This window comes from Gopherus flavomarginatus, chromosome 6 (assembly GCF_025201925.1).
Source record: "Gopherus flavomarginatus isolate rGopFla2 chromosome 6, rGopFla2.mat.asm, whole genome shotgun sequence".
Classification (NCBI taxonomy): domain Eukaryota; kingdom Metazoa; phylum Chordata; order Testudines; family Testudinidae; genus Gopherus; species Gopherus flavomarginatus.
In genome coordinates, this window is record NC_066622.1 from 120961468 (window position 1) to 120974160 (window position 12693).

Consider the following 12693-nt stretch of genomic DNA (forward strand, 5'->3'; position numbering starts at 1 on the left):
TCTCTGAAAGCCTTCCAATTTGGCAACAATTCTGAGATGTTGCATTCAAGCTGCAATCTCACCAGTGCCACAGAAAATACATTATTGCTTCTCCAGTCTGAGACAGGAGTTCTGCCTGTGCACATCCAGGAAGCTGGCTGCTACCACTCTTAGACCTTTTTCAGCATTACTACTTTCCAGATCTCTCTGTTCCATTGAATATCATGTGTTTGGAATTATTTTCCCAAATATTACATACCGTATATACTTCTTCATTAGCCCATTTCTTTATAAGTCGACCTCTCAAAATGGATAGGTAAAAATAGCAAGAACTGTATGACTCTTTCATAAGCCGACTCTATATTTCAGGGGTTGGAAAACTTTGGCTCCCGACCCGTCAGGGTAAGCCACTGGCGGTCGGGATGCTTTGTTTACTTACTTGGAGTGTCTGCAGGCATGGAGCCCCTCAGCTCCGAGGGGCTGCAATGTGCCACTTCCCACAGCTCCCATTGGTTGCGAACAGCGAACTACAGCCACAGTGAACTGAGGGGCTCCATGTCTGCAGATGCTCCAAGTAAACAAAATGACAATGTATTAGATATTCAATTAAATGATTCCATAGAGTTCTAAAATCATCAAATTTTGGGGTAGACTCATTTATAAGCCGACCCCTGCTCTTTGATGCATCACTTTTTTACCAAAAATATTTAGCTTATAAATGAGTATATACGGTATTGTTCTGAGGCTTTTCTGGGGTTGGCTTTGATTTAAGTTCCTATCATTAATGCTTTAGTAATTTAACTGTATTTGACCATAGACATTCTTATTAATGCAAGGTAATTTTTTCTAGACCATAGCATAATTAACAGCCAGAAAAAGAAAATCCCCAAAGAGATTTCTGTTTCTCATTGACTTCCAGTTCTTTTCAGTAGAAAAATGGGTCAGTCAGAGGCAAACCAGTTCCATTCTACTGGTGCCTACAGCTTAAAAGCCTATTTAAATTTCCTATTCCATTCAGAAAAGCCACATTACTTCAAGCAGTCTGTCTTCAGTCAGAAGTGCACCATTTAAAGGAAAATAGCATGCACACTGCTGCAAGAACTTAACTATTTTGGGAATACCAGCTGGTAACCTGGACTCATACTTCAGATCTATCAGTTTCTGCTACAGACACATTTTCATGCCTTTCAGAGCCTGTCTTAACATGATAGGGCAGAACACAGTTTATTCTTCACTTTGATGTCGTCTTCAAATGATTTATCTAAAGGCAGGAATGTTACTTCCTCCTTAGAAATTAAATTGTTGGATGAGTGTTTTCATGCCACATCAGGATTTGAAGAGATCATTATAGCAGAATTTTTAATCAAGAAATAAGTTAAAATCTGAATACATTAGACTAAGTAACTGAGGTTTTTAAACTACTTTTACGGTTGTGTGACATTTAAATGCAAATGGATACATAAACAATAGAGTTGTGTACAGAAATTGAAGTGTTTAGTGAATATTCAGACAAAGTAAATTTCGAGTTGACTGTGTTTGTGACCTTTTCATTTTCACATTCCATGATTATTCAAGTTTCTTAGCATGAACACTCATGAAGAATGGTGAATATCAAGCTAAAAATTCAAATACAGTTGTACTATTATCTGGACTACAAATAGTAGCACCCAGAGGCCTCATTCAGGATTGAGTTCCCACTTCTACTATGTGTTTGTACAACTCATAGCGCAGCCAGTTCCTGCCCTAACCAGCCTATAAAATAGAATATGTACATTAGATCGCAAATTGTCAGTGTTACTATCTGTGCTGTGTAGCTAACAGCGTACACAAGTCATCTAACCACCAAACAGACAATACCATGTGCCTTATATTATAATCAAATATAAAATTCAAAATGCATAACGTACTGATGAATTACATAAGTCACATGGTATTGTTTCTGTTCCCTCATTGGACAGCGCAACATACCATGAACTTGGAATGGCAAATTGAAAATTACCAGCTGATCTACAATTATTTGCTGGAGAAAGCTGCAAAAAATGAACCAAAATGAACTGTTTGTGGACATTGTGCAAACTTTTTTTTAAAAATGAAACTGATGAAATAATCTACTAGCTATGAATTGTAACTAAGGTGTAATAAAAAACATGGCTAACTGTCAGAATATGCAAAAACATTAACTTCCACTGTATATAAAGAGAATGATTGTGCTTTATGGTTTAGGAGCATACTGCACATAATGCAAATCTTTTTTCTCTTTCCAAAAACAAATGTATAAACCCCAAAGAAACCCAGGCACTTAGCCAGCATATAAGCTCATCAGCCATTTCCTTATTTATCTACTCCAAGGGACCATAAACTCATGTTCTTATGTAGCAGCAGTACAGGCAGTGAGACTGCCTCTCACTCTTCTTGTTTCCAGTTGCTTCTACAGCCTCTAGGCTCTTCCTTCCTAGGCAGCCTACCCCACCAGGGAGTTGCAGAAGCAGCTGGAAATAAGAACAGCCAGCCAGTTAGCTCTCCATGGACCACAACCAAACTGTTCTGCAGAGCAAGTCCTTACAATGTTTTACTGTGCGTGGCTCTGCAGAGCATTTTCCTTTTCTTAAGCTACTCTAATCTCACTCCATGCAAGTGCTAATGAAATCCAGGAGTCGTATCTATCCTGTGTGGGTGGTAGTGTCAGTGGAAAGATCCTGATGTAGAAAACTCAGTCTGTCCCCACCTCACACCCTGCCACTCCTCTCCGTTGTCTTCTCTTTCCTTTCTTCTTCCTCTTCCACATTGTGCTTTCACCTACCTCATCATCTTCTCCACACCTTTTTCTCACCATCCTCTTTTCCTTCTTACTCCTACCCTGCCACCTTTCCCACCATTTTATAGCCTATCTTCTCCTCCTCCTATCGCACTCGACTGGACAGTGTCTGTTCTCACCCATGGTATCCCCTTGGCTCCTTCCCATTGCCTTGTCACTATTTTCAAAGAACAGGTTTGTATTTGCTTATCTTAACATATGAACGTACAAAGAAGAATTTAAGACTTCTCAAAGTAAGTTGGTAGATACACAAATGAAGGTGAATCCAAACCGTACCTGCCAAGGATGGATTGAAACAAAGTATTTTTATTACATAGTCATCTGCTCCAGTAAGAGTCAGAAAGACACAGGAAAGAATGTTTGGGGTACAGTAAAGATTTTGCAGGTATGCTGCTGGTAAGAGAAAAAGGAACCTTTAAATGTTACAGGCAGGAAAAGTATGTTGTATCATTTCATAGGATGAATTAGACAAGAGTTCTAAGTTGACTGATATCTGATTTTGTAATGAACTCTGGACTGAAATCCTCTGACCTTGCTGGGGAATAGATTAGAACTAAAAACACACTGGAGGAGCTACACATTTTTGTGTGTTTCAGATGATGCCTACTTGCCTGCTGTATTTATGTTAATATTTCTTACACTGGATGTATGAAGTTCATTTAAATAGGAAGCCCAAATAATTAAACAGTATGATAAGCATCTCAAGCAATCTGAATCCAGCAACATTTAAATGATATAATGAAGTTCAAACAAAAAGTACCATTTTTGAAGATAAGAGAAATAGTGTTTATAATTATGCCTTTGCTTTATTCACAAGTCCACATTCAATGGAAGAGTGACTCCGCATTCTTCCCAAAGAAAGCTTTTGATCTGGGTATTTTTTTGAAGCAAAATTTTATAAAATATGGTACCAAGTATAAATATTGTCCATTTTAACATTTGGTGTTAATATCGCACATTCCATCTGAGGATGTCAACATGTTTTATAAATGCTAATTGACAATTTCACAATATCTACAAGAGGTGTGTACTGCTATATCCCTGTACCAGCCATAAGACAAAACTTCCTCTCATGGCTCTAATGATTACACTAGCCTGGGTATATGTTAACCATTTAGTAAACTATACTTTTCTTTTTGGGGGATCCATGGATGCTTCAAATAGCCTTGCTTTTATAATGTACAGATTTTTTGTACAGAAAAATGTAGCTACCAATATTCATTGCGACATAGCTTTTAAAAATCTATTCATCTTGTGAGATCACACAGATACATTATGGTCCATGCCATTAAGCTGTATGTTCTGTAAACATTACAATTAACAACAGCTTTTAGGAAAAATAGATTTTAGCAAGAAATTTACAAAGCCTTGACTCACCTGAGTATCTATTTTAATTAGTGCAATATCTGCTTTTTCATCAACATCTTTAATTTTGGCTTCGTATGTTGCACCATTCTTCAGCTCCACTTTTACCCTATGTTTATTGGTGACTACATGGGCGTTTGTTACTATTAGTCCATCTTCTGAGACAATGAAGCCTGACCCACTAGCAACAGGAACCTCCCTCTTTGTAAAAGGAAGCCTACAAAATATGGGAAATAAACATTTAAGTTAGAAGAAAATTCAGGTTGTTCAGAGATGACAAATCATTTGTGATTTTTTCGTTCCTAGACTGCCAACAAGTATATGGCACTTTTAAAAACATTTTAGAAAATTTAGTATCATTTATTAAGTATACCCATTAACATTTAATTGGACATGCATTAGTCTACTGACTTCAAAAATTTGTGCCAAAATTTTTTTAAAATGAACATACTACGTTACTTAAGCGTGACACACATTTATTATCTTGAAAACAGTGTCATTATTTTATTTTATATCCATATATACATATATTAACTGATTCTTGCAAGTTTAATCCTTGTGAGCTACAGAAATATAAATCAAAACTGGGTATCTTGTTTACTTGCGAAACAATTCAATATGAACCACAGCAGGGGCTATCTTCTCCACCACATCTGCAATAAAGTTGTATTTGTGCCGTAGGCTGTTAGGATCTTCTTGGCCTGAAAACGAACACAGAAAACACATGTTATTCTTCAAATGGCAGAAGAATTGTTGCAAAACACTTGCATTAAAAAACACTAGGTAGAGATTTCTTTTTAAGAGAAACCATAGAGCCTTGTAGTTTTGAGTCTGATCTCCGCCCTAAACCATTCCCTTAACTTTTGGAAAAAAAAAGTTTTACTGGCAACGTAGCTGGGCAAAGGGGTCTATGGAAAATTCTGAATGGATTATGGAATCTCTTTCTATATCCAAGGTAGTTGCACTAGAGGGGTAGAGAGCCGCTGGACAGAGTACTAGGCTGGAAGTCAGGAGACTTGGGTTCTAGTCCCCTTTCTGCCACTGACCTTCTGGGTCTCTCTAGGCAAGTCAGTTCATATTTTTATGCCTCCATTTCCCCTCTCACCCTTCTCTGTTCTATTCAACACAACAGAGCCCAATCTCAGTTGAATCTGCTGTAATACAAATAATATTAACTCAGATTTGAGATTACCTAATTTAGGCCTCTACCCTCTGGACCCCTTCATTCAGGACTCACCTGTAACCGCACTGCCTGTAGAGTTGGGACTATAACTGACTTGTTAGTTCATTGAGAGTTCCAAAAATTAAAAAAAATAAAAATAAAATGGTTTGGGTTGAATTGAATCTGAAAACTACAAAAAAAAAAAACCCTCCAGTGAATCAAAAAATCCATGTAGGGTTGAATGAAACATGTCATTCGATCTGAAACATTTTCTATCTGTTATTTTTTAAGTGCTAGATTCACAAAATGGCCAGAGGAAGTGGCTGGCGTGCTGCCCCCTCCTTGTAACTTTTAGTACAGGGCACTCACCTGGAATGTTAAACACCCAATTCCCCCATCTGCCTGATGTGGAGAAAGGATTTCAACTCAGGTCTCTCACATTGCATAAGGGCACCCCAGTCACTGAGGTATGGGATTTTCTGGCATGGAAATCTCTCAATCGCTCCTGCTGAAGTGGGTCTATTTTTAATAATTAGTCATTGGAACAGGACATGAACTTGGGTCTCCCACATCCTAGGTAAGTGCCCTAACCACCAGGCTAGAGTCATTATCACTTTCCCTCTGGACCATTGACTAAAGTATTTCATACAAAGTGGAATGGCTTCAACCGGAGAGACAGAAAGACCCATCCCAGAATACCCTATCACCCAGTGTTTACAGCACTCTCCTTTTAGGTGTGAGAGCTGGGTTCAAATCTCTGCTCTGAATCAGGCAGAGGACAGATTTGAATTCAGGTCTCCCACCTCCCAGGAGAGTGCCATAAGCACTGGGAATTTGAGAAGCAGTGTGCAGCACCATCACACTTACTTCTGCTGGCTGTCCTTTGATTGGGACAGGCATGCTCAAAGCACACTTAGAAGATCAGGTGCTAGAGGTGAGATAGGCAGGGGACCTCCTAATTTGTGAATCTTCCCAAGGCTTGGTACAAGTTAGGTGCCAAGCTGCTGAGGGTATCAGGACTGTGCTCATTCTCCCAACAGAAACACAGATGCCTGGGGGACAGCAGGCACCTACAAGTTAGACAAGAGCTGAGTAATGGTTTTATGAATGCCTCTGGCATCTAAATGCTAGACTTCCGAGCCTAACCGTCACTTTGTGCCGAAGTTCCCCTTGTGAACGTAGCCTCTAGCAAGATTTTCAAAAGCACCTCGGGGGTCTAACTTCCATTGGTTCCAATGGGAGTGGGTACCAAGGCACTTTTGACAGTCCTAGTAGGTGCCTATCTGCATCTTTAGGGGCCTTTGTGCCCCATGTGGTGAGAGCTCAGCCACCGCTGTTTTAAACTCAGGTTTCAGAGTGGCAGCCGTGTTAGTCTTTATTAGCAAAAAGAACGAGGAGTCCTTGTGACACCTTAGAGACTAACATTTATTTGAGCATAAGCTTTCATGAGTTAAAACCCACTTCATCGGATGCATGCAGTAGAAAATACAGTAGAAAGATATATGTATTTTATGTATTTTCCACTGCATGCATCCGATGAAGTGGGTTTTAACTCACGAAAGCTTATGTTCAAATAAATGCGTTAGTCTCTAAGGTGTCACAAGGACTCCTCGTTCCTTCTGTTTTAACCTCAGTCTCTTAATCACATCTTGTTACAGTTATAGGACAAAGCCTTGTTTCTTGGTACGGGAGTGTTGAACAACACCACGTGTTCTCCACATGTGCCTACAGGCAAATACAATTGCTTTGTTTTCATCAACGTGACTGTTTTGATCTCATACACTGATCTCACATTATAAAGGCACAAAAAAGAAATTGTAAAACAGAAACAGTAAGGGACTTGGACTCTTATAATCCTATAATGTATTATTTCCTTCCTCTTTGTCCTTACTATAAGTGTTTAAAGTACTTTTACCATGCCTGTTTTCCATAAGTCATCAATAATATTTCTGCACTGAAAAAAAAAAAAAAAGAGAACGTTCCCTGGAAATGTAGTGCAAGGTTCCATAAACAATTTTTTGGTTGTTCTGAGCAATTTCCCCAAAACTGTTTAACGGTCAGAAATACGTCATACGGTCTGAAGTAGTGACTGTGGTGGGATTACTGAAATGCCTTAGGCTCTGCCTGTGAGACAGGGATCCCCTTCTTCTACAGGAACCACACAAAGCTTAATTATTTGGGTTTTGTCCATATGTGAGAGATTTTTGCCCTAACAGAATTAAGCATGTTAATTTCAAACTTTTTTTTATGCACATAAATTTATAAATATGTAAGATTTCAGAGAAGCAGCCGTGTTAGTCTGTATTCGCAAAAGGAACAGGAGTACTTGTGACACCTTAGAGACTAACATTTATTTGAGCATACGCTTTTGTGGGCTACATCTGAAGAAGTGGGCTGTAGCCCACAGAAGCTTACGCACAAATAAATTTGTTAGTCTCTAAGGTGCCACAAGGACTCCTGTTCTTTTTAAAATATGTAAGTTTCCAGTCAAATTTCCTTCATGTTGTCATCCTTTGATCTGTCAAATAGATGAGACTAAAAGGTAGTTCTATAATACTATAGGTATCTGTGATAGCATATCAGACTCTAGGTGAGAGATGCACGACTATAATGATGACTCACCCCAGCACCATACTTGGAGGGGTCTCATTAGTTACAGTTCAGAAGAACAAAAAGTAGATGATTTCTAAGGCAAGAGAGCGAAGCACTGCAGAGAAAAAATAAAATCTAGAAGCAGTCAGTTCAGGGGGGGGGGGGGATCTCAGGCTCAAGGAAGGAAATTACAGGAAGCCTGGTGAGTTTTAGATTATGTCTTCTATTGCAACCAGAGGTTTGATGGCAGCTCAGATGGGAATACCCACGCTAGCTTTAATCTAACGAAAATGGCTAAAACAGCAGTGAAGATGCAGCAGCATTGGACTCTGGCACAGATTAGCAACACGAATAGGCACCCAAGATTCTAGGCAGGCTTGTACAGACAAGACACAATACCAGCTAGTCTGCACTGCATCCCTCATTTTAATTTCTCATAATTGCCTCGCTTCTCCACACCATAATATTTGAAACCTCTGAAGTGCTTTATATAGCAATTTGTTCGCTGGACATTTGCAAACAGCAGTAATTATGTACTGAACTATAGTGACAATTCTCAGTTTGGACATAAGAATCTGTATTACAAAGAGAATGTTGGCTAGGATACCAGAGTTATCACCATCTAATCTCTTCCTCAAAGTGCAGCAGGCTCTTGAACTTCAGTTCAGGTCGTCATCAGAACACGGCATAAAGGATGGCTGACTAATGTCTCATCAAAATGAGTTATGTATTGCTTATTGGATAAATTCATTGCCCAGGGAACTACAGCACCATCATCTGTAAAGCTCTGCTGACCAGTTGTATTACCAAATTATTTTGGAAACTGGGTGAATAAACTATAGTTTGGATGTATTCATTCAAACTAAACAGAAGCTTGACAGATTGTCAGCGTGGATGAGTATTTTGTTTGGCTAAAAAAAAAAAAAAAAAAAAGCCATGGGACACTGCCACTTAAATCAGTTTACTTTTTGTACACCACTTATAAAATAACTGGATATTAACAACAATGTTGAGGCACTTAGGGCTATATATCCTGTCACTGAGATATATTTAAAACTCTCATTGTTAGTGATGGGAACCGCACAGGCAGACAATATGTAGCATGACTGAATTGTTTTCAATCTTTTTTCATTATAACAAATGCATACATGGTAAGGATATTAAAAATCAAATCTGATGAGTCGTCTTGACTTTACATTTGAATCTACAATTGCAAGGAATTTTAGAGCTAAGACTGTCACGGTCTAAAATCTGGACAATTGTGCAGTCTCCAGTCAAACTGAATACATAAATGAAAGGCCAAAATTAAATTAATATTGTGTCTGAAAACATTAGGTAATAAAGACTGAGTCATGGCATGGTGACCTAAATAACTCAGACCCCTCCTTTTCCCTTCTTATGTATTAGAGATTCTTGTGTTGTATAATATGGTTTTGCAACAATGGTTTAAAATGGAATGGAAGACATACCTGGTTTTTTTGAATTATGTAAACAAGAATCAACCAGCTTTCATCAATGAAATCTTTCACTGTTCTAACTGTTTTTCTAACTGGGTACCAGTTCCAGTGAAAGTAACAGTCTCTCTTCTAATATTACAATTGAGTTATTTTTGCTTACACTGAAAGAACAACTACAAATATATCAGAAAAAGTGGACCATTAAAAGGGGTATATTCTCCCCTTCATATATCTAATGCTAATGGTCTTTTGTTGAGCATATCACATATTTGCAGGAGTTACTGTATGATCCAACAAGTCTTCACCATCTCTATTTTTTATGTTCCTACTGTGACATTATCTGATTAAAATATGCCCACGCAGAGCATCGTTGTACCTTCTACTGCTATATAATTGCAACAAATCTTGTATAAAGTATCTCCAGTAAGGTGTCTATGGAAAGGTTATGATTTGCTGAATATGATTATGCTATTTGTATGCATGTATCATTTTTGTATTTGAAGTTATAAGCATTCGGTCTATACCAGTATTTTAAATAGGTTCGCTCCTGTGGTAACCCCCACAAGATATTTAACCTGCACAGCTTGAAGGGACTATTCAAGTTAAATGGCTCCTCAAGGAACACTTAACTCACAATGGATATGGGGAGATGCCTATCTACCCTTAATGGACTTTCCTGTGATGGCCTCTACTATGGCCACGTCCAGACTACGGTTTTAAAATCGATTTTAGATACGCAACTTCAGCTACGTGAATAACGTAGCTGAAGTCGAATTTCTAAAATCGAGGTACTCACCCATCTGGACGGCGCGGCATCGATGTCCGCGGCTCTCCCTGTCGATTCCGGAACTCCGTTCGGGTTGATGGAGTTCCGGAATCGATGTAAGCGCGCTCGGGGATCGATACATCGCGTCCAGACTAGACGCGATATATCGATCCCCGAGCAATCGATTTTAACCCGCCGATGCCGCGGGTTAGTCTGGACGTGGGCTATGACTAAGTATGCACAGACATGTGACTCCAAACACCATCTTGCTTGTTGTAATTTTTCCACAGTAAGAACAGTAGGTTTCCCTTCAATTGGCAGAAGCTATAAAAGGCCCTAGAAACATCTCCATTTGGCCTCTTTCCTACTCAAACCTCTGGACAATGAACTTCTACTAATGGGAGCATTCTAACCAAATGATTGAGGACCTTCCAAAGCAACCAGAGACTTAACCACCCAGCATTTTATTCTATCACTGCTACAAGCCTGATTCAAGAACTTTGCAATTATTTACACCGAAGGACATTCTGCACCAAAAAATTAAAATTAATTTAATTAAAATTACTAATTTAATTACAAATTGCACAATATTCTGCAAGTTTTATTTGTCAATAAATAAATGCAGAGGCTCTGTCATGGCCATGGGGAGCACAGAACACTGTGCTGCATGAAGGTGGGAGATCACCCTGGAGCTGGGACATGGATTGACCTGATCCTGACACAGCACAAGGCCTGGGCCTGCCCAAGGAACAATCCTCTGCACCAGGCGTGGAGCAGACAGGCTCAACCAGGCAGGATCCAAGCGTGAAGGGGCTCAGTGTGGGGGGATTCAGGTGTGGGGTGACATGGTTCTGTGTAGGACAATCTGGGTGCAGGCAGCTCAGTGGGGGATCTAGGTGTGGAGGAATCTGGATGTGCAGAGGCTCGTTGGGAGGGTTCCAGGTGCAGGGGCAATGGGACTCTGCAGGGGCTTCCAGGTGAAGGTGGCTGGGTCTCAGCAGCAAGTCTGGGTGCTGAGGAGTGAGGTTTGGTGGGGTGGGGGTCTGGATGCAGCTAGTTGGGAGGTCAGTGGTGTGGGTGTCTGGATGTGGGAGCTCAGGGTTGTACAGGGGGAGTTCATCAGGGTGGGGACCTGAGTGCAAGGAGCTCAGTGGGGGGTGGTCTGGGTGCGGGTCCAGAGACAGGGGGTCTGGGTTCAGGGGGGCTCCAGATGCAGGGGTTGAAGTTCAGTGGAGTGGGGTTCGGGTATGGAGGGCTAGGGGGTTCTGGATGTACTGGGTGAGGCTTGACAGAGGTGTCTGTTTATGGGAGGTCCAGATGCACAGGGGTTGGAAGGATGGAGGAGCAGCTCCCCATACAATGATCCCTCCCCTCCGCAGCTGAGGAGTGATGGGGGAAGGAAGCAGGTGAGGATGCTGAGCTCCCTGCAGCTGAGGGAGGTTTCTAGAGGTGGGTCTGACACAGCCCCAGCCACTCCTTGCAGGGGAACAGAAAGTCCCATCCTCTCCTGCTTCCAGCCCAACCAGGACTAGCAGCTAATCTTGGCTCAGATGTCCCCAGCCCCGTGGTGATTTACCTCTGTGCCGGCTACCTGAATCTATGTACATGCGCTGCTAGAGTGGTGTATGACTGCTCTTACAGCTTCTCTTTGCTTCCCCATCAGAAAGTCATTTTTCTGAAGGGAAGCAAAGAAATCTGTGGGGGACATTAATTCTGTGCACATACAGTGGCGCAGAATTCCCAGGAGTAAATATTGTATTTATTTGATTCCTTTAACCAATTTTAACTCACCTTTCTTTCTTTTTATAAACAAATGTTTAGATACTAGATACTAAAGAACGGGCAACAGCATGATTATTGGGTAAGATCTGAGTTGTATATTGACCTGGATATGTGGCTGATCCTTTGGGATCAGAAGAATCCTGTTTGATTAAATTGATTTTAAATAACCACTCATCTTTAAGTCTAGTGCAGGGATTGGCAACCTTCGGTACGCAGCCCATCTGGGAAATCCGCTGATGGGCTAAAACGGTTTCTTTACCTGCCGTGTCTGCAGTTTCGGTCGATTGCAGCTCCCACTGGCCACAATTCGCCATTCCAGGCCCACGGGGCTGTGGGAAGTGGCGCGGGCCAAGGGATGGGCTGGTCGCTACTTCCCACAGCTTCCATTGGCCTGGAACGGCAAACCACGGCCAGTGGGAGCTGCGATCGGCCAAACCTGCGGATGCTGCAGGTAAACTAACCATCCTGGCCCATCAGTGGATTTCCTTGATGGGCTGTGTACCAAAGGTTGCCGATCCCTGGTCTAGTGTCTGGATGTTGAATCCAGGACTGGAGATTGCTTTTCTGACTTCTTGTTAGCCAGTGTGGTGAAACAGAAGTTTATTTTTGTTGCAGGTTTGGCATCTCTTATAGGAAAATAACCACCAATTTTGCAGTATGTCTGCCATATTTTTTTAGGGGTTTGTCCTGAATTTGGCACTCTCAGGTGTAACCCACAGAGGCAGAGTCACACCTACCCCATTTTGCTTTTCCTTAAAATACTTCTTGAATAGCT

At 40.8% G+C, this 12693-nt stretch overlaps 1 protein-coding gene across 1 annotated transcript in view; it reads right to left on the reverse strand.

Moving 5' to 3' along the window:
• The window catches only part of HTRA1 (HtrA serine peptidase 1), a 46608-nt gene that overhangs the window by 14962 nt on the left and 18953 nt on the right, over positions 1 to 12693 (reverse strand). The window contains exons 2-3 of the mRNA XM_050959020.1: positions 4761 to 4860; positions 4172 to 4376 (exon numbers count right to left, since the gene is read on the reverse strand). Of these exons, the coding sequence (XP_050814977.1) occupies positions 4172 to 4376; positions 4761 to 4860 (305 nt within the window). The remainder of the gene's footprint in view (positions 1 to 4171; positions 4377 to 4760; positions 4861 to 12693) is intronic.